Source organism: Microtus ochrogaster, unplaced genomic scaffold (assembly GCF_000317375.1).
Source record: "Microtus ochrogaster isolate Prairie Vole_2 unplaced genomic scaffold, MicOch1.0 UNK8, whole genome shotgun sequence".
Taxonomy (NCBI): domain Eukaryota; kingdom Metazoa; phylum Chordata; class Mammalia; order Rodentia; family Cricetidae; genus Microtus; species Microtus ochrogaster.
The window spans coordinates 1,008,639-1,028,816 of NW_004949106.1; the positions used below are offsets into that span (position 1 = coordinate 1,008,639).

At 48.1% G+C, this 20,178-nt stretch overlaps 2 protein-coding genes across 2 annotated transcripts in view; one reads left to right on the forward strand and one right to left on the reverse strand.

Annotated features, from left to right (window-relative positions):
- Positions 1–16,241, forward strand: part of Als2cr12 (amyotrophic lateral sclerosis 2 chromosome region 12) — a 24,803-nt gene extending 8,562 nt beyond the window's left edge. The window contains exons 2-14 of the mRNA XM_026788833.1: positions 297–374; positions 1,180–1,228; positions 2,821–2,960; positions 4,414–4,507; positions 6,682–6,743; positions 8,065–8,162; positions 9,005–9,057; positions 11,441–11,540; positions 11,903–12,006; positions 12,791–12,853; positions 14,713–14,802; positions 14,947–15,056; positions 15,919–16,241. Coding sequence (XP_026644634.1) covers positions 297–374; positions 1,180–1,228; positions 2,821–2,960; positions 4,414–4,507; positions 6,682–6,743; positions 8,065–8,162; positions 9,005–9,057; positions 11,441–11,540; positions 11,903–12,006; positions 12,791–12,853; positions 14,713–14,802; positions 14,947–15,056; positions 15,919–16,009 — 1,132 coding nt within the window. The 3' untranslated portion in view covers positions 16,010–16,241. The remainder of the gene's footprint in view (positions 1–296; positions 375–1,179; positions 1,229–2,820; positions 2,961–4,413; positions 4,508–6,681; positions 6,744–8,064; positions 8,163–9,004; positions 9,058–11,440; positions 11,541–11,902; positions 12,007–12,790; positions 12,854–14,712; positions 14,803–14,946; positions 15,057–15,918) is intronic.
- A 2,987-nt stretch (positions 16,242–19,228) lies between these two features.
- Positions 19,229–20,178, reverse strand: part of Casp8 (caspase 8) — a 35,894-nt gene continuing 34,944 nt past the window's right edge. The window contains exon 10 of the mRNA XM_005366337.3: positions 19,229–19,576. Coding sequence (XP_005366394.2) covers positions 19,441–19,576 — 136 coding nt within the window. The 3' untranslated portion in view covers positions 19,229–19,440. The remainder of the gene's footprint in view (positions 19,577–20,178) is intronic.

Sequence of the window (20,178 nt, forward strand, 5' to 3'; positions counted from 1 at the left end):
TGTGCGTGCGTGTGCGTGTGTGTGTGTGTGTGTGTGTGTGTGTGTGTGTAAAACACCCAAACAGAGCGAGCTTTAGTGGCAGCTGTCCCGAGTGGCTTTGGGGCTTGCCCTGGTAACCAGGAGTTCTTGGAGATAGTAGGCAAAGACAAGTAGGAGAACTCCTTGGACCCAAGGTCTTCAAGGCCTCGAATCTTCCTGATCCCAGTTATCACTTCATGGATCCACCATGGATACGCCCTCATTGGGGAGTGCTGAGGCATGTTTTCTAATTCCCAGTGTTTATATCTTGCTTTCAGACAAACTCATCCTACACCAGTTTCAAGGGAACGCAACTACCTTCTCTCCCAACCAACCAAACCTGTTGTTTCCCCAAAGTAAGTACGTGTAGCTCGTGAGACAATGGATAAAATAATCCACAGCCACACGAGGAATTGACTCACCCTGAGAGAGCTCCAGGGCGTAGCTCTGGTCACATCCGTTTTGGATTATCTCTATCACTGAGGACCTGTACCAACAGATTTCCCAACTACCCAGGGGGGGGGTGTCTCACACACACACACACACACACACACACACACACACACACGGGACCTTCATGCTGACTTTAACTAACTTGCTACCAGGGATGTCAACAATTTGCCAGAACCCACTGATTTTTTCCTCAGACCAAATCCATGGTGATTTTAGCTCAGAGAAAATGAGGAAGCAGTCAGTGTCTGGCAGAAAGAGCATAGCCTACAGAGAGTTGCCTGGTCCCTGGAGAGTGGGAAGATGAAGCAGCCGGGTGGAGGATGGAGGTCGTCAGGTAGCTGACTGAGATGAAGAAGTCCCTTCACCTGTATTCTCCAAGAGGGACCAGTGCAGTTATGAGAAAGAGTGTCAGTGAGAGAGATGTGACCACTGTGAAGATGACCCCTGGGGACACGAGGAGCCTCTAGAAGCTGGCAAAGACCAGGAGTCAGTTCCCCCTGGGAGCTCTAGAGTGCAGCCCCACCCACATCCTCTTTGGATTGCCCTTTCATGAGGCCCTGCACCGCTGTGTTCCCCAGCTACCCAGGGTTCCCCCAGAAGGTCAAGTGACCGTTGGAGACCGCAGGTCAGAGGTGGCAGCCGCAGGGTCCCCTGAACTTGGCCTTTCGTCTGCTCCATTGAGTCTCCAAGCACGTCCTTCTCTTGCAGAGACAAAGCCCAGGCAGAAAAGCTGGAGGAAGGCGGCAAACTTCCTTCTGTGAGTAGAAATGGGGTAAGAGCCAGAAGAGCATTTATCTCGCATCTCCCGTGTGCAAGCACGGGGTTTTTACACACTCACTCTGCCAAATCTTAACAGAGAACCTATAGCATTAATGGTGCACGTTTTATGTAAGTGGCCAAACTGGAACTCTCCCCTACTTTGTGTGGGTCCCTGGGGGAGAACAGACAGTGGCTGTTCATGCTATGACTCATGCCCCACTACAGGAAGTCCTCTGCCATACCGGGAAGCCACAAATCCTGAGATCCGGGCCACCAAGGCACCTAAAGCCAGCAAAGGCAAAGACAGACATGGGCCTCAGAACATGAGTCCCCGTGGTTCCGACATAGGCATGAGACCAGGTTCTATTTGCATTTTAGAAAATGCGCTTTCTCATAGACCACTTATCTTATCATTCCACCTGTTCCTCCCCTTCCTAAACAAGGACCACACAGTCCTTTAAAGGGCGGGAACGGTCAGGAACCAAGTAAGTGAAGAGAAACACAACAGTATCTGGAGCCCAGGAGTGAAAGCAGATCAGTGGGGACAGGGTCTTAAGAGCCTAAGTGCAAGGGTTGTAGAGATGGCTCAGAGGTTAAGAGCACTAAGTGAACTCAGCGGTCCTGAGTTCAGTTCCCACATGTTGGCTCACAACCACCTGTAATGAGATCTAGTGCCCTCTTCTGGCATCCAGGTATATATGCAGGCAAAACACTGTATACATAAAGAATAAATAAATTTTTTTAAAAAAAGAGCCCAAGCACAAGATGATGAAACCTCAGTTCAGGATAGGACTTAAAGGGAGGTGAGGGCAGAGATGCCAGTTAGGAGATGGTCACAAATGGCCTGGGTCACTTGTGGTACTGTAGGGTGTTCCGTATGTGTCTAGAAGCTATGACTGTAATGTTAGCCAATGGATGGCCTGGGTCATTTGTGGTAGTGCAGGGTGTTCCGATTGTGTCTAGAAGCTACGACTATAATGTTAGCCAATGGATGGCCTAGATCACTTGTGGTAGTGCAGGGTGTTCCGATTGTGTCTAGAAGCTACGACTGTATCCATGTTAGCCAATGGCTCTGCCAGGTTTCCACCTTGGCAGCTAAGGAAGGGAGAAGGATTAGCTCACTACATTGCTGCACCCACGCCAATCATTTCCTGGTGTGCTACTTGGTTGGGTCTCACCCTGGAAAACGGCCTTTGTGGAAGTTATCATCACTGTTTTTTTCTGGAGAGGAAGCTGAGTCACAGAGATGTGGAGTAACTCCAGGGCCAAATATTTAAAATTGGCCTATCCAATTCCAAACGTTGAGCAGTTCCCACAATGCCCGGCTACTGGCCGCAGTGGAGGATGGGGAGGAGGGTGTGGAGGGATCAGTTGGCACTGCTGAGCTTAAGGGGTCCCGGCGTGGGGGTGAGTGTTGGGAGTGGATCTGCGAGATTTGAGGGTAGCGGCTGGAGAAGGGGGCACAGAAGGGTCTTGGGCCCCTGAATCTCAGCACAGTGTCTCTGTGTATAAGAGATGAGGAAGCCCAGAGGAGGTGGAGGAACCTCAGCTCCTCAAGGCTCACAGCTTCTCTCCGCCTTCCATCTCGAGACCCAGGAGGTGATTGACGTGTCACCTGGCTATAAACTCATTCGAAATCGGGAACAGATTTCAGTCACCTTGGGAGATGAGATGTTCAATAGGAAGAAGCACTTGGAATCGGACATCTTGAACAAAGTCAAGTTTTCCAGGTAAAGTCTTTGGATCAACACCAGTGTCTGAGAGCTGGCTCTGCCCAGTCAGTCAGCCCAGCCTGGCCTCAGTAAATACCTGATATCCACGTCCAGGTTCCAGGTCCCTGCTCAGAAACAGCCCAGCTATCATAACTTACATTAAAGAAGAAGGTGCTCCTGCCAGGGCAGGGACAGGTGAAATATTCACAAATAGTTCTGGATCCTGAGTAGGGGGATTAAGGGCAAAAGCAGTTTCTCCATGACCCTGGGAGAGCCTTTGAGAGGTTCAGACCCGATCCATCCCGCTGAGGGCCAGCCATTGCCTTCCCTGAAGCCCCGCCTCTTTTGCTACCCTCTGACGTCACTCTCGTGCACGTACCCACACATTTCAATTCTACCTCCACGACCTCTCTTTCTATTTCCCCACTGTCCTACCTCAATTCAGGCCCCCCGTCCCCCCGGCGTCTCCTCCTTCCAGTTTTAGTCTGCCCTAGGAACTATTGTTCTGAAGACTGGGGGGGCAGGCACCCTGAACACCAGTTCTGTGGAAGGAGGAGGGTTGTGGGGGCGGGGCCAGATAGATCTCTGTTGCAAAACACGGCCCGAGGTGGACCACGCAGCAAATGAGAGCCCGTGGAGGGTAAGGGAGGACGGCGCCACGCAAACAGAGCTTACGTGGGAGTTTTGTTACGATAAAGGGAGTGAGGGGAGGGAAGGGAGGAAGAGGAAGAGGAAGAAGAAGAGGCCTCTTCAAAAGAGCAATGGGAAAGAGAGCAGAAACAGGCGGAGTTTGTCCCTTTTGCACCTTACAGAATACATAATGACTTAGCAGTCATAGGAGGGGGCGGGGCATCCTGCCACACGAAGGACCAGCTTAATGCGTGAATCCTAACAATTTCTCTTAGTTGGAGACCAGCCTGAGCAAGTTCCAGGACAGCCAGGGCTGTGATTCAGAGAACCTCTGTCTCAGGGGAAAAAAAAAAAATTTTTTTTAAATACTATATTGCTGTCTAACCCAGACCGGACATGAACTCACTATCCTCCTGTTCTTGAGTGCTGGCATTGCAGACATGGCTTCACACACATAGTCATATAACCCTCCTCTTAGTCCCATCCATGACCACTCCTTGTCTCCCTCCAGTTGACTGTCGACATGCATCTTCCCACAGCTTCCCCGGTTCCTAATCCTCTGCCCTTCTCCCTCTTGCCTTCACTTAGCGACAACCGAACTCCGATAAGTGCCCCGCACACTCTTATTTCTCCCCTGCTCAGCAGGACGCCACGCTGCCCTCATGGCTTCCAGCTAGCTCACCCGAAGGGCCAGGCACGAGGTCCAGGCACTCTGTTATGAGATATCTTATTCGGAACCACCCCGAATAAGACATCCTGTGCCATAGCGGCGGAGCAGGCGACCTGGGGCTGCTGGCGTGAATAACACGCTCTGGTGGTGACGGAGGTGTTCGCCCCGCAGGACCGACATCATCTCCGACCTTGAGGAGCAGATCTCCGAGTTGACGGCAATAATAGAGCAAATGAACAGAGACCACCAGTCTGCTCAGAAACTGGTGAGTGACCTTGGCACTTACCACACCCTCAGGACTGATACTATCAGAACATCTGTGTGCCAGGCAAGATGCCAGGCACTCTGCTGTAGTGAGCCGTGCTATCTGGGCACAGGACTCTACAAAGAGGACGGTGCACTGAGCAATATTTCTCTGCCTGCATCCTCCCGCTGCCTCTGGCTATGGTAAACACCATCTTCTCCACCCTGGGGTCACTAATTACTCCCCTCTCCTGCCTTTGTTGTGAAATACAAGCTGCAGGGGTTGCCAGGATACTGATAATGACCCCAGCATGGAGGATGCCTTCAGTGTCCTGCAAAAGCTTCTAGGAAGCCCCCGGTGTCCACTCTCTAGTACTTACTATTAAGTTCTCGGGGCCCTTTCTTCAGAAGCAGCACAATCCCAGCCCCCCCCCTCTTTTTCTTACTCCCCCTCTCTTGCCCACATCCCACCCCCATCTGCTCCTCAGAGATGGTAAGGCCTCCCATGGGAAGTCAACTAAGTCTGTCCCACCAGCTCCTTGAGATCATCTATTGTCTGTGTTTTTTATTTTTTAATGTTTCTGACTTCCTTGGGTTGGAGTTTTCCTTGTAGTACTTCCTATAGGGCTGGATTTGTGAACAGGTATTGTTTCAAGCTGGTTCTGTCATGGAATGAATATCTTGTGTTCTCCATCTATGGTGATTGAAAGTTTTTCTGGGTATAGTAGTCTGGGCTGGCATCTGTGGTCTCTTAATGTCTGCATAAGGCCTATCCAGGGCTTTCTGGCTTTCACTGTCTCCAATGAGAAGTCAGGTGTAGTTCTGATAAGTCTGCCTTTATTTGTTACTCGGCCTTTTTCCTTTGCAGCTCTTAACATTATTTCTTTATTCTGTATGTTTAGTGTTTTGATTATTATGTGGCCACGGTTCTGGTGATCACTCTTCTAAGTGTAGGTGGAGCTGAGGTTCCATTGGTCACTGTGGCAGCAGGGTATCTTATATCAATAGCAGCAGAGGATGCCGGCTGGGGCACGGGTGCTCTTTCCCAGAGGAACTCCTCATGATTCTCATGATAGTCCAGAAGCCACTGGGGTACACCGCTGCTGCTTTGGCTCCCAGAGATCACTTGCTGCTCTCAGCGGTCGGTCACCTCTGATGCTCCTGGGCGGGTCGCTGGGTCCTCTGACATTCGAGGCATTTTAAAAGCAGGTGACCTTTTTAACATTTTGCTCATCGGCTCTGATTTGATCCCTTCTTCCCCAGCTCAGGCAGGTGTATCTGGTGACCAGGGCTAGCCCGAGAATCCAGAGTCACACTCAGGAACACACACCCTGCCTGGTGTTGCTGTAAAACTCTCCCTCCCCATAGCAGCCTCTCAAACTGGGTTGTTCCAGCCTGTCTGAATCTTACAGTGAGCCACCTTGTGACCAGACCTTTCCTGCCTCCGATTTGTTATCTTGTTACCCTGCCGTTTTGATGTCTTCTCCTACAAAAGGGAGACTGAGGTTTGAGAAACTTGCATCATCTGTGTAAGATGGCGGGACTTCAGATAAATTCACGTTTGGCTCTCCGGCCCAGGCCCCATGGAAGGCGGCTTTAGAGACTGTCCGTATTGGGGGTGGGGGGCTTCTTGAAAGCATTCCTATTTGTGAGATGGTGGTTAGGGATAAGACATTTCTGAAAGAGTCACTAACACCACAGACAGACAGATAACAGCAGGCAAAGACTCTGAGAAGGCCACACCCCACGGCCTCAGCAGGCTGGGACTCTGAAGAAGGACCCAGTCCACAGTGTGGGGACGATTGTTCTTCTCCTAGGATCCTGCAGCCAAGATGGTTTAACTTCCCAGTAGAGGCAAGGAGGAGAGTGAGGGGGGTGTGTATGGCCACAGGTAGGCCTTTGATGTGTCTGCAGTCTGACGGCTGGTTCTTTTCGACTTTGTTGCTAAATAAGCTGTTTCTAAGTTTGAACGAATCCAAAGACCACGCCACACAATGAAATGACCGAAGGAACAAGGTGGTGCCTAGGCACCGCCTTGACGATCAGGCAGGGGACCCTCCCTGAGTGTGCGCCCTCAGCACCGCAGAGCCCACCCAGGAGAGACCGAGGCAGGCTTCCCCTCCGAAGGAGGGGGCTTCACGTAAATCAGAGCCAGCCGAGTCCTGCATGTGACATTAACACTGGCCCCATTTCCAGCTCTCCAACAAGATGGATCTCCGCTGCGCCGAGATGAAACAGAAGTTCGAAAACGAGAACAGGTAGGCTTCCTGGGAAAGGCGCATGGGCAATGCCTGGACGGGATCCCCGTACCCTGAGGGCTCCCAGTGGTGCCAAGCGCAGCTGGTTGCAGTGTGTGAGCGACGCGCATGACTTCAGAGAGCAGGGCGGCTTCGTTTGAAGCCGCTAAAATGAAGCCGTTTGTGCTTCGTGTTCCTGCTTTTCCATCATGCATCCTTTTCGTTTCCACTGTAATATTTCTTTTGATCGGTTGCTGAGAAAAGCCGGGTTTTTTTTTTTTGTTCTCCACAAAGTTTTGTCGTACACGATCTGTTGTGATCCCATTCCCCCCTCGCTCCTCTCTTCCTCTCTTTTTTCCTCCTCCTTCCTTCTGCTTTCCCTGATCTTGGCCAACAAAGAAAGAGATGGGGGAAAGGAACAGAGCAAGTCCAAGGGAGGGAGAAGGGAGTGTGTTGTCTGTGAGGGAGAAGCATCTTGAAGCCCATGCAGGCTTCCGGAGGAGATTCACGTTTGTCACAATCTATGAATCTGCATTGGTACATGGTTATCACCTGCTCAGGGGTCAGCCCTGGTGCAGAACACGCTGTGTGTTTGGAGAAGAAGCGTGTGCAGACACGTCTTCACTGTGAGAGTGTTGGACAAAGGGGCTTTAGGATTTATCTCAGCCTGCCCCGCCTACTGATCCCTCCCCACCCCCTCCCAAGGCAATGCCTAGAAACCACTGATTGAGGTCTGTCATCTCCACAGATTTTTCTTGCCTAGCGTTGGGATAGTACAGCATGCAATCTTTGCAGATTAGCCTTTCTCCTTTAGTGATATACGTTTGTATCTTTCATCTGATTTATGGCCTGGAGGCTCTCACTTTGATACTCAGACCCTATCAGCGTATGGATCCTGGCTGGACCTGGGGTTCTAAACTTATCCTGGGTGCTTCTGCAAGTGAACTGTAAGCAGCAAGTGTTGACTGTTGAGGTCTCACAAATAACAGTGATTGTAAGAAACATCTCACTCTGGATAGAAGGCAGGAAGTGAGGGTACCACTTCGATGAGTGTGCACAAGTATGCGTGTGTGTGTGCATGTATGTGTGTGTGTGGTGTCAGTGCAACAGATCAACTCTGAACCTCTCTCTCTCTCTCTCTCTCTCTCTCTCTCTGTGTGTGTGTGTGTGTGTGTGTGTGTGTGTGTGTACACTTGGTCACAGTGTGCCTGTGGATCGCAGAAGACCGCTTTTGGAAGTCAGCTCTTTCCTTCTGCCATGGCTTCCAGAGGTCGAGTTAGTTTAGCTTCCATGGCCAGTCCCTTACCGACTCTGGATTTCTGTTCACTGCTTTGTCCCACAGGGATCTCAAAAAGGCTCACAAACTGGAGCTCGAGAAGTTAGAGAACAGCTACAAAGATGCCCTGAAGGTGGAAAAAGCTTCTGCCCAGGAAAAGCTAGGTACTATCAGACCCTGGGAAGTTAGCACAGCCCAGCGTCTAAGATTTCCTTTCCAAAGCTCAGGGGGATGAGTGTGTCTTCAGAATGACAGTGGAAAGGGAGAGCCATGCCCTTGCTTTTCTCCGAGGATCTGTTTTTATCTGCAAAGTGAGAACATAAAATGCTTTAAGTGCATTTTAAAGTTTTAAAATTATATTACCTCTATTATAATGTCTTCAGGTTTGCTCACACGGAAAATGATGGTGCTTTGTTACCTCCTGATCGATACACTATGATTGCAAGGCTCTGTAGTACCAAGGGCTGTACTGAGCGGATCACACTGCTTACAGCGCCCTTGGAGAGAGCAGTGTCTGCACCCTTCAGGTTCTGGGATTATAGTCTAGCGCCCACAGAGGGAAGGAGAAACCCTACGCTTTAGAGTCTATACCACAGCCCTTTCTTTGACGCTAGCGTCTTATTTATACTTCGCCTGCTTGCTAATTTCCTCAAGAGAGCGCGTGGTTTTCAGAACCGTCATAAAGGGAGAAACATGGCTAAAAAGAGAAGCGGATGCACGCTGGGAGGTGGTATCCTTCCTCCCGCAGACAAGGATTTACTCATGGGAGCTCTTACGAAAAGGGCGTGAGGTCGTGTTAGTTTCAACAGCTCTGAGAAGCTCAGAAAGTACCCAGAGGCTCAGGCAGGGTCCAACATCCGGGCTTTTAGTAAGCTTCCAGAAGCAGCTGGGAGTAAAGATTTTACCAGCTGGGAGGAGCAGGGACGTGGTGCTGAGGCGTTCACGCGAGGTTTGGAAAGGGGGCCTGTCAGAAAGTGATGCCCTTGTTTCCTTTCTTTTCTTCCAGAGGACATGGGCAAAGAGTATAAGTACCTGAAGAATATGTTCCACATGTATCAGGTGAGATTCGGAGCGAAGCAAGGCTCATTCCTGGCTGACCACGTGGGAAGAGTGTAGATCTGTTGAGATTCTCAGATCCTTCCTCTGGTGCCACTGTGGTACCTAGCGGCCACCACCACAGCGTTGCTATGAACCCAGCAGGAAGCATGAGCCGCTTGACAAACCAGCCATGCAAATCTGAAGAGGCCCGGAAATGTGAGCCTATTTCCACGATGACCGAAGTTCCAACCAGAGAGTGGGAACTGAGCTCTAGTTCCTTCAAGGTTCTCGTGCTTCTGCGCCAAACGAAGGTCCCACCTAGACGTGGACCAGACAGCTCTGCTCTCTCAAGGTTATTGTTGTTAACAGGTGTGTCTAATAACCAGACCTTGCACTTCAGGAATAGAGAAGCAGATCTGTTCCTACCTCAAACAAAAGCCTAAGACTCCAATTAAAGCTTCAGTTCCCTTAAGGAGATAACACTGGATTGCACCCACGGAGTGGTTTGCCTACAGAATGTTCTGGTCTAGGGTATGAGTGTGACTTGTTTTGTTCTAGCAACAGAAGACTTAACTGTGGCTGTAGCCCTCAACCTTCAATTGGTCTCTTCTTTCCTTGTATCATGTTAATGTAATTTTTTGGTCTTACTCCTACCGTTTGGGGTCGGGGTATTTTAAGCAGTTGGAAATTAAACAGGAGCAAATTTCAGTACTCACTGGAATTCCCTCCCAATAACACTCCATCTTTCTCCATTCCTTTGCCGTATTTCTAATTCCCAATGCTTCTACCCTGGTGAGGGGTACTTTTGTCGAGACTGGTCTCTGACACAAATCTACTGAAAAAAAAAATATGTTTGTGGTCATCACAGTAATAGCTGTTGACTGTTTTTCCAAAAGGAAGTGGAGGAGAGGATTAGGGCTGGAGAGATGGCTCAGCAGCTGAGTTCTTGATGCTTCCAGAGGACCCAAATTCAGTTCCCAGCACCCACATGGTGGCTCAAAACCATGTGTAACTATAGTTCCAGGGGATCCAATGCCCTCTTCTGCTTCCTCAGGCACCAGGCACACAGTAAGCACACAGACATACATGCAGGCAGAACACATTAAAACAAGTAAATCCGTCCCCCCCCCCCCGCCCAGTGGAAATAACCAACAACAGCAACACCAAAAAGAAAGAATCGCCACTCCCCAGAGATGACCTTGCAAACACCTGTGCTTAGTCTCAACTTTCACTGAGACCGTGGTATAGCCAATCTAGGTCCATTTTTGTATCTTCTTCTCATTGGGCATATTGGTGGCTGTGCCTTCTTGTTCGTGACTGCTCTCCTCCTAGTGAACGGGCCTTGGGGGATCTCACTGTCCCCTTCTAGGTGACCTTGTGCTATTTCCATCACTCGGCTAACAGGAAATGGCACTTCGAACATCTTCGGTCCTAGCCGTGGAGTGCTGGTCAAAGGAAGGAACATAGTTCTGGCTTTTCACAAAGTTGTTGACTTGACAGAAAACGGAGTCATCTGGGAGAAGGGAAACTCATTGGAGAAATTGCCTCCATTGCCTGTGGACAAGTCTGTAGAGCATTTTCCAGATTAATAATTCATGTGGGAGAGCCCCGCCCACTGTGGGTGGGGCCACCTCTGGGCAGGTTAGCAGGCTGGACAAGCCACGGGAGCAAGCCAGTAAGCAGCACTCCTCCAAGGCCTCTGTGTCAGCCCCTGCTCTGGTATCTCCCAGGGATGGGCTGTAACTTGGGCGTGTAAGCCAAACAAACCTTTTCCCACCCAAATTGCTTTCGAGGAGACTGTTCTCGCAGCAATAGAAAACAAAATAGGAGCCGGGCGATGGTGGCGCACGCCTTTAATCCCAGCACTCGGGAGGCAGAGGCAGGCGGATCTCTGTGAGTTCGAGACCAGCCTGGTCTACAGAGCTAGATCCAGGACAGGCTCCAAAGCCACAGAGAAACCCTGTCTCGAAAAACCAAAAAAAAAAAAAAAAAAAAAAAAAAAAAAAAAAAAAAAAAAAAAAAAAAAAAAAAGAAGAAAAAAAAAAGGAAAACAAAATAGGAGGTTTCCCCAAGTCTGATGAAGTTCCAACGTAGAAGCTCTCTCCCAGTGATTGCGGAACTGGGCGGGATTCTCTGATACAGGGAGCCTCACCTGTTTCCAAAGGAAGTCGGGGTCCAGCTTGGCGAACCCTGCTGGTAGACGGCCCTTGACCCCTGAGCTTATCCCAGCTCTCCAGCGAGCTTAGCTGGGATCGTTTTTTGTTTTTTGTTTTTTTTGTCTTAAGGACCACCCACCCAGGAGCCCCCGGTGCCCCCCCCCCGTGCTGTGCCGAGCACCCAAGGACGCAGCCACAGTCTCTGCCGTGTCCCCCACGTTATAGCTCTATCCATTGCGCCTCTACAGGACAGCATTTACGAAGAGATGGAAGACAAGTGGACAAAGCGGAAGGCAGAATGGGAGAAGGATGAGAAGCTGGAGAGGGAGAAGATCCTGCTGCAACAGAGTGAGTACCGCAGAAGCTGCGGGCTTTTCCCGGGAGTATCAAAACAGCGCACGCCTTTAACCCCGGCACTCGGGAGGCAGAGGCAGGGGGGTCTCTGTGAGTTCGAGATCAGCCTGGTCTACAGAGACAGTTCCAGGACAGCTAGGGCTCTTAGAACTAAACCACACACTGAAGAATTGAGATAATCCCTTGTGGCTACCGTCACAACACGCAGGAGGAGTTGACCTCCCCAGCTGAGGGTCAGAGCGTGCAACCCGAGTGAAAGGCCCTCATTGCTTCTTGATTCAGTCATTCTGGGGCTTTCTCTCTGGCCCATTTCCTCCACATTTACACTCAAACCTGCTTTGCTCTCTCCTCCGCAGAACACAGGATAACAAAAAAGTTTGAGCTAGAGTCGGAAGAAGAAAAGAGGAAAATAAATGAATCCTTCAGTGCCGTCTTCGAGAACTTCACCCGAGAGAAAGAGGTAACAGGATGCTCTCGGGTTAAGAGTGTGGTCCAGGTGGTGCAAGCAGTTTGAGCCTTCTGGGTCTACATACCTAGGTGACTGTTTGTCCCCAATAGACACGCTCCTCCTTGTTCAAGTTTTCTGGAAATATATGCAAAAATAATGACCGTTCTAGTTTGCTTTTGGTTGCTGTGATAAGCCATGACCAAAAACAATCTGAAGGAAAGGGATTGATTTCATCCTACAGGGTTGCAGTCCCTCATCAGCTTCTAATGTAGGAAATCAAGGCAGGAACCTGAAGCAGGGACTACAGAGGAACACTGCTTACTCTTTCATGTTCAGCTGCCTTTCTCACACAGCCCAAACCCACCTGCCTAGAGAGGTGACCGCCCACCATAGGTTGGGCCGTTTGACATCAATTGGCAGTCAAGGAAATGCCCATATGCATGCCCTCCAGCTGATCCGATGGAGACAATCCTCAAATTGAAATGTTGGAGCAACCAACTTTGGCTAAAGCCTAGAGTAGCTGACAGATCATTTTCAGAGGCAGGAACATTTTCAGAACCATCTTACCCTCTCTTGGCAAGGCTTGGCAGTCTTTTTTCTTGTATCCTGCTTGTCCAGTCCGGACTATATATATACTAAATAAGATAGTCAAAATATGACTTCAAAATGCCACATCTCCATTGATAATGCCATAAGTTCAGTGAGTGTTGTATTCTTGAATCCTTGAGCGGCTTCTTAATTCTCTAAAAGAATACCCAGAACCACAGTACTGACTTTTTCAAAAACTTGTTTTTAGGAGCTCATTAAACAGCATGATGAAGATCTGTTGCAAATGCAGGAGCTGAGAAAATCCAAGGAGGTAAGCATCTCCGTGAAACTGGTATCTTGCAAATGATATACTCTCGGGTAAAGTAAATGCCATTTTACTCAAAGCAGTCAAATGAATGGAGTACCGAAATCCATGTGTTGGGCTCACTAAGTCATAATGACTCTTGAACTGTATGTAAAGCAGATGCAGCCCTTCTCAGAGCCAGCTGTGAGCAAATACATCAGCAACAGACTGCGGGATCATCAATGTTGAATAACTTAAAACACAGAACTTTGAATCACAGAACACCATGTTCTTCCCTCTGAGCCCTGAACCTTCCAAATGTCTCCAACAGAACCTTGTTGCTAAGCCCCTCCTTTGGGTGTACCTTAGACACCCAAAGGTGGTTTCTGTAGGGCTCTCTTCTGCTGGGACACACAAGGTCATTTGTGAAGGCAGATGAAAAAAAAATATATGTTAAATAAAAGTAATTTGTGTTTTCCTTTTCTCTGAAAATGTAATTTGTGTCCAGAATAGACATGCCACTGAACAGGCATCATGAAGAAATCTTATCTTCAAGCCCAGGCAGGACCAGCAAATGTAAGGGCCAAACAAACTATAGAATTTGAACAAGTACAGAGAGTGGCCTCAGAGCCAGGGAGTCCTAATGTAATCTCAGAACAGCTCTTGTGAGCGTCTCTACTAATTCTATCTGAGGCTATAATCCCTGAGTCTGTTTCCATTCTGATTTATTTGTCTGCAAGTCTGCTGAACTTTTAGTAGGTGCTGGTCATTGTGTTGCTTGCTACTGTGAAGAGACACCATGACCACAGGAACTCTTAAAAAGGAAAACATTTAATTGGGACTGGCTTACAGTTCAGAGGTTCAGTCCATTATCATCATGGTGGGACATGGCTGCATGCAGGCAGACCTGGTGCTGGAGAAGTAGCTACATCTTGCAGGCAGCAGGAAGTGATCTGTCTCACCGGGCATGACTTGAGCATATGGGAGACCTCAAAGCCCTCCCCCTCAGTGACACACTTCCTCCAGAAAGACCATACCTCCTAACAGTGCCACTCCCTTTTGAGGCCAGCATGCTGTACAAGAGCTAGTTCCAGGAGAAAAAAAAAAAAGCTTTAGCCATGTGGTTGTGGCTCATGCCTTTAATCCCAGCGCTCGGGAGGCAGAGAAAGGCAGATCTCTGAGTTTGAGGACAACTTAGGCTACAGTTCCACAACAGCCAGGGTTACACAGAGAAACCTTGTCTTGAAAAACCAAAATAGATAGTTAGGGAGATAGATCGATAGATAGATAGATAGATAGATAGATAGATAGATAGATAGATAGATAGATAGATGATAGACAGACGTGTGTATATAGGTGATGATAGATATGATAGATTATAGATAAGATAGATAGATAGACAAATAGATAGATGATAGATAAGATAGATGATAAATAGGCAGACAGACAGAGACAGATAGGTGATGGATGATAAATAAGATAGATAGATGATTAGATAGATAGATAGATAGATAGATAGATAGATAGATAGATAGATGGATGGATGGATGGATGGATGGATGGATGGATGGATGGATGGATGGAGAGAGATAGAAGAAAATAAAAGGACCACACCGCGAATGCATGCTGGTGACCCGTGACTACCGGCCCTGGCACTCTGATGACAGACTGACGAACAGAACACAGGTGGGAAAGAGAAGGAGAAGGAAGGGCAGACGTGGCCGCATGGCGACTGGTCGGCTGTAAGTGATACAGGCAAAGTCGCCGAAGCTGGCACACTGCATTCTATTCCACGCGTCCCAGAGAGGGAAACAGACCTTGAGTTCCCTCCGGTCTCGGGAACATTGCACCCGCACGACGTCCTGAGGCGGTTTCCTCTTGCGCAGATCTTGGAGGCCGAGTTGCAGGCACAAGCGATCGTCTTGGAGACACTGAACACGAGCCTCTACCACTGCCAGCTGGAACTCCAGAGAGAGGTGAGGCCTGGCTGGAGAGAGAGGGCAGTGCTGGCCGCAAAGGAAGCCCAGAGCGCTGTGCTCTGCCGCCCAGGAGCCTTGCCCCCCCCCCACCACCACCACCGCTGGGTCTGGGGAAGATGGCTATTCAAATTTATCTTTCAGAAAACCGTAGTGGGAAACCTGGAGAAACTGTTTCAGACGAAGCTTGCTGAAGCCGAAGAGAAGTACAAGTACACCATCCAGATCCTGACGGAGGAAAACATCTGCCTCAGGTACGGGGTATGGGGTACGGGGTACGGGTGCTGCCGCTCAGGGGACTTGGCTGAGTTACCCCTAAGAGTGGGGAGGGCATCATAGTGAGGGCTAGGTCAAGACAAGCTAGGGACTCCCGACTTTTGCGAGCAGGCGTGGCACTGGGCCTGGACACAAGCTTACCTGGGAGGTAGATTGTCTGAGGTGGGCGGTTTGTCTGTGGGGTATCTAGAGTCCTCTCCCCTCAAGTCTGTTTTTGTGTAAAACACAGGAAGTTTGCCTATGGATCTCTGAATGGCTTTGTCTTGTGACTAAGGGTTTTTTTTCAGAGTTGAATGGGTTTTAACTCCCAGATTTGGTTCTTCTGGTTCCTGTTGAGACCAGCTGCCAATCAGAATCACTATTCCCTGAAGGGGCTTCCTTTATTTTTTTTTTTTAATTATATAGGTTAATTAAAGTGTGTTGTATGTCTGGAGGTTTATATATACATATACATACATATATTATATTATTTTATTTTATATGCATCAGAGTGAGGATGTTAGATCCCCTGGAACTGGAGTTACAGACAGCTTTGAGCTGCCATGTGGGTGCTGGGAATTGAACCTGGGTCCTCTGGCAAAAACATCCAGTGTGTTAAACACTGAGCCATCTCTCCAGCCCCTGAAGGTGCTTCTTAAACCACTAACACAGAAGATAAGTTACCCATCATGCCGATTTCCACTGGGAATATGATCACCCAGATACCACATTTCATCAGATTTAAACTATGACAAGGGAGACTACTTCCTCGGGCAGGAGAAAAACCACGCTTCTCTGCAAACACCCTATATCCCGTCTACCCTTCGAGGCTATAGCAGCAATGCACGGTTCTTCTTACAGGCAAAAGATGGTGACCAAGAATGAAATGTCCGACATGTCGGCTTCTGCTACTCCTTGTTCGCATGAGTCTGCCTTTCCCGAACGTAGATAACGAACCACGCTCCCCAGCTGTGTACGCAGCCACGCAGCTCCTATGGAACTATGAACTCCAGCAAGGCTTTCTGGAGAAAGGCAGATGGGTTGTTACGACTTTATTTTTGTCTTTTTTTTTTTTTTTTTACAGTTTGCATTCTCCAGAATGGTTTAAAATGTTTGAAATCTTATCTCAATTATATCGTGAATCTTCTGTGAAAACTGTTGTCGTCTGTCCTGGGGTTGAAACTTCTGTGCTCTGTGCAAATATTTCCTTTCCGGCTTCTTACATATTTTGATCGGAGACTGGTTTGAAGGGAATTCTTATTAAATGATGCATTATGAGGTGTGAGTCTTGTCCCCCAAGGGCACATAGCAAGCACGAAAATTAATTGATTTAATTCCAAAAAAAAATTTCTTAACTGATATATCATATGCCTTAGCCCAACAACTCAAGAAGACTAAGAGACGACTTACCCAGTCTCTGATCATCATGAGAATCCAGACACCCACAGGGGACCAACATCTACATGGAAGTGGGGTGGACACACAGGAACCCATCACGTAAGCAGGATGCCAAGGCCTCTGTGGAGACTTACACAGACCGAGGTGAACTCAGAGCCACCCCGTCCCTCATCACGACACTTCTTAGACTCATTGGATTGCCTGCCCTTTGAGTGCAGGGGGTCACCATGATTAAAAAACAAATTCTGGTTTGGCTTTTTGTTTGTTTATCGAGACAGGGTTTCTCTATGTACCCCCCCTGACTGTCTTAGAACTGTTAGGGTCCAAGAGAAACCCCCTCAAGGAAAAACCAGTCACGTATGCAATAACAAGATCACTTTATTAATTCCAACTTTGGGGTGGCACATGGCAACCCCCAAGAGGCTCACAAGCTCCTTTGAAGCAGAGTTAGGGAAATTCCAGGGAGGAGGAATTAATCTGGGGCTGATTGGCAGGAGGTTCTAGTGGTTGGGGACCTTCCAGCTGCAGGGCAGGGAAAGCTATCTTTAGTTATCAGGAGACTGGGCGTGGGGGCCCCTGCTGAGGCAGCAAAGGGGCTCCGGGAGCCTGCTGAGCTGGCAGAAGGCTGTAGGGCACCTGCTGATTGGTTGTTTCTACACTGTGGTTTTCCTGAGGACCATCTCATTTTAGTGAACTGAAACTAAGGCTTGGACTCTATCAGGGCTACTAGGAGAACCCGTCTTGGCTCTGGTCGGCCTCCCCCCAGCCTCCTCCCATGCCTGCCTCTGCCTCCTGAATGCTGGGATTAAAGGCGTGAGCCACCGCTGCCTGGCCAAATGTGTTTTTCATGTGGAAGTGATTCTTTAAGTGCCAACTATGAATGTTGTTCCACAGCCGTGGAAATCATTACTAGAGGTTGAATGTTTCCCACGCGTGAATATGCCATTTGCCAAGCAAACAAAAAAAACAGAAACAGCAGAGGCCAACACAGCCATCCCCTAGAAACAGTAAGCTCAATTCACAAGTTGCTCTACTTTTTAAAAACCACCTTTTCTTCTCGCTGACGGTTTATTTATAAAAATATATAATTCTACCAACACAAATACAGTAAAAATATATACTAAAGAATAATTTGTAGGACAAACAACTCAGTTTTTTAAAAAATATAAAAATATAGAAAAACCTATACATTAATATGGATTGAAACACAGCAAAATCCAAGATAAAGATTTTGCTAGATCATTATTCAAGCTGTAAAAAAATGCAAGAAGATTGGGAATTTTTTTTTTTTTGATTTTTCGAGACAGTGTTTCTCCGTAGCTTTTGGTTCCTGTCCTGGAACTAGCTCTTGTAGACCAGGCTGGCCTCGAACTCACAGAGATCTGTCTGCCTCTGCCTCCCAAGTGCTGGGATTAAAGGCGTGCGCCACCACCATCTGGCTTGGGAAATTTTTAACACTGTTCTTTGATGTTTTAAAAGGCTTAGCTACCGAAAAAGCGCCTCATCTTGCAGCACAATTAATAAAAACTCAGAGACTCATAGAAATGGATTAAGTTAAATGTAAGAGCTAGTTGGTAATAAGCCTGAGCAATAGGCCAGTTTGTAATTAGTATTAAGCCTCTGAGTGGTTATTTTAAAAGCAGCTGAGGGACTGGCCAGGACAGAAAAGTCACCGTTTACGTCTGGCACCTCACTGGGTGACGAATGAAGCATGATCCTAATTAGTCTTACTAATAAAAACCTGGAGTCAGACGGCGAGGTAAGCGCTGAAAGATCAGAGAAGCAAAGGGGCAGCCACGGTCACTTCTTACCTATCCTGTTCATGCTCTGCCTTCTCACTTCCTCCCTCCACCCAGCCTTATCACTTCCTATCTCCTGTCTGTGCAGACCTCCAGATCTCTATGGCAAGTGTTGGCAGAACAGAAACAAAATATCACGTAACATTTACCCATCCCTATGTTGTGTGTACGTTGGAGAGTGTGCTTTGGAGATCGGAAGATAACTCATGGGAGTCAATTCTTTCCTTCTACCTGGTTGGTCCCGGTGCACATCTCACCAGCCCTCATGGTCACCGTTTTTTAAAAACCAGAACGTTACGCATATTCTGAAGATATAACAGTATTAAAATCGATAAGTTTTACTTTCCCTCATGTGTATGTGTATGGTGGGGTTCTTGCACGCATGTTCATGTCCATAAGCATATGTATGAGGTCCACAGGCTCTTGCGTGCACATGTGTGGTCTCCCTCAATAACTCTCCGTCTTCATCATTGAGGCAGGGGCTCTTCTGTAAACCCAGGGCCCCACATTGCTAGTCTGGCTACACAGCTTGCTCCTCCCTTCCAAGCGCTGGAATTATAGGAGGGTCAGTTTGCCCACGGACATTTACATGGTCCTAGGGATTCGAACATGGGTCCTCATGCTCATTTGGCAATACTTTAACCACTGAGCCACCTCCTTATTCCAGTCAAGTTTAACTCTAACTGCACCAAGTAAACTTAGCTCTGTAACTATTTTTGAAGTTATTCCCTCCAAAACCCGAGGGAGCTTTTTCTTTTTATCACCGTGCAGGTTTCTTAACAGCCCTCGATTAATTGGGAAATTACCCTGAAGAGAGAGATATGCTCAGAATTATTGTCTGCAAAAGAAAACTAACCTGGAAGAATTACATGTTGCACAGAAAAAAAAAACACCCAGTGGTCAGCCCTGAAAACAGACATACAAGTAACATGATGTACACGGAGCCAGTTGTGTTTTTGAAAAAGATTATATATATATTTATGTAGCAACAACTCATGAAGAAAAGAACTCATAAATTTGAAAGAGAGACAGGATTATGTGGGAAGGGGTGAAGGGAGGAAAGGGCCAGGATAAATGATTTAGTAGCTCAAAATAAAAGAAATCATAAAAAATAAATTATAACCCACCAACCCCCCAAAACAAAAAATGCATGGACTAGCCAAGTGTCATCCACGTGGAGCACACATCAGTTGAGAGGGAAGAACAGCTTCTTCCGTAGCGTGAAGATGGGCTGGGGCATCTGCTTCCCCATGTTCTTCCTGTCGTCTTTATTGCTTACATCATAGTTTACGCCAGTCAGGATGCTGAGAATATCATCACCTCTGAAACACAAAGCCACAGAAAGTGTTGATCTGGGGCACCATGGAGCTCACCGCCTCAACAGCTGTACCCAAGGAAACCGCTCTAGTTCAGTCTCTCGGGATTTGAGGTTGTTGAGTCACTGAATCAAGACCCTACACCCCAGCTCTCCTGACAACTCAGTTTCCTGAGAGCCCACTGAGGTATCTGTGGTTTGCGTGGGATATCTGCTGCTGATGGGAAGCCTCAGCATTCCCAACAGAACCAAGCTCCTTCCCTCCTACTATGTGTGTTCCTTGCTGTGTCCCATGAATGGTCATCTGGGCCCCACAAGGGCCTCAACCGCTCCCAGTGGCCTCTGCTTAGATCAGCACCGCTCCCACAGAACCGTGCGCAGATTTCTACCAATGTGTGGACAAGTGAAAGTCAAATGCTTCCTGCAGCCATCTCCACCCCTTTGTCATCGACTGAGCAATCTTGTTGGGTGACCTTTTCATTTCTCTGTGTAGCTGACACAGATCCCGCAGGACTCATGGTCTGTGTTACAAAATGAAGCCACCACACTGATGTCACGGTCTACTCTCCACACCCTTCACACACTGGAAATATCAAAAAATAAAAAAAA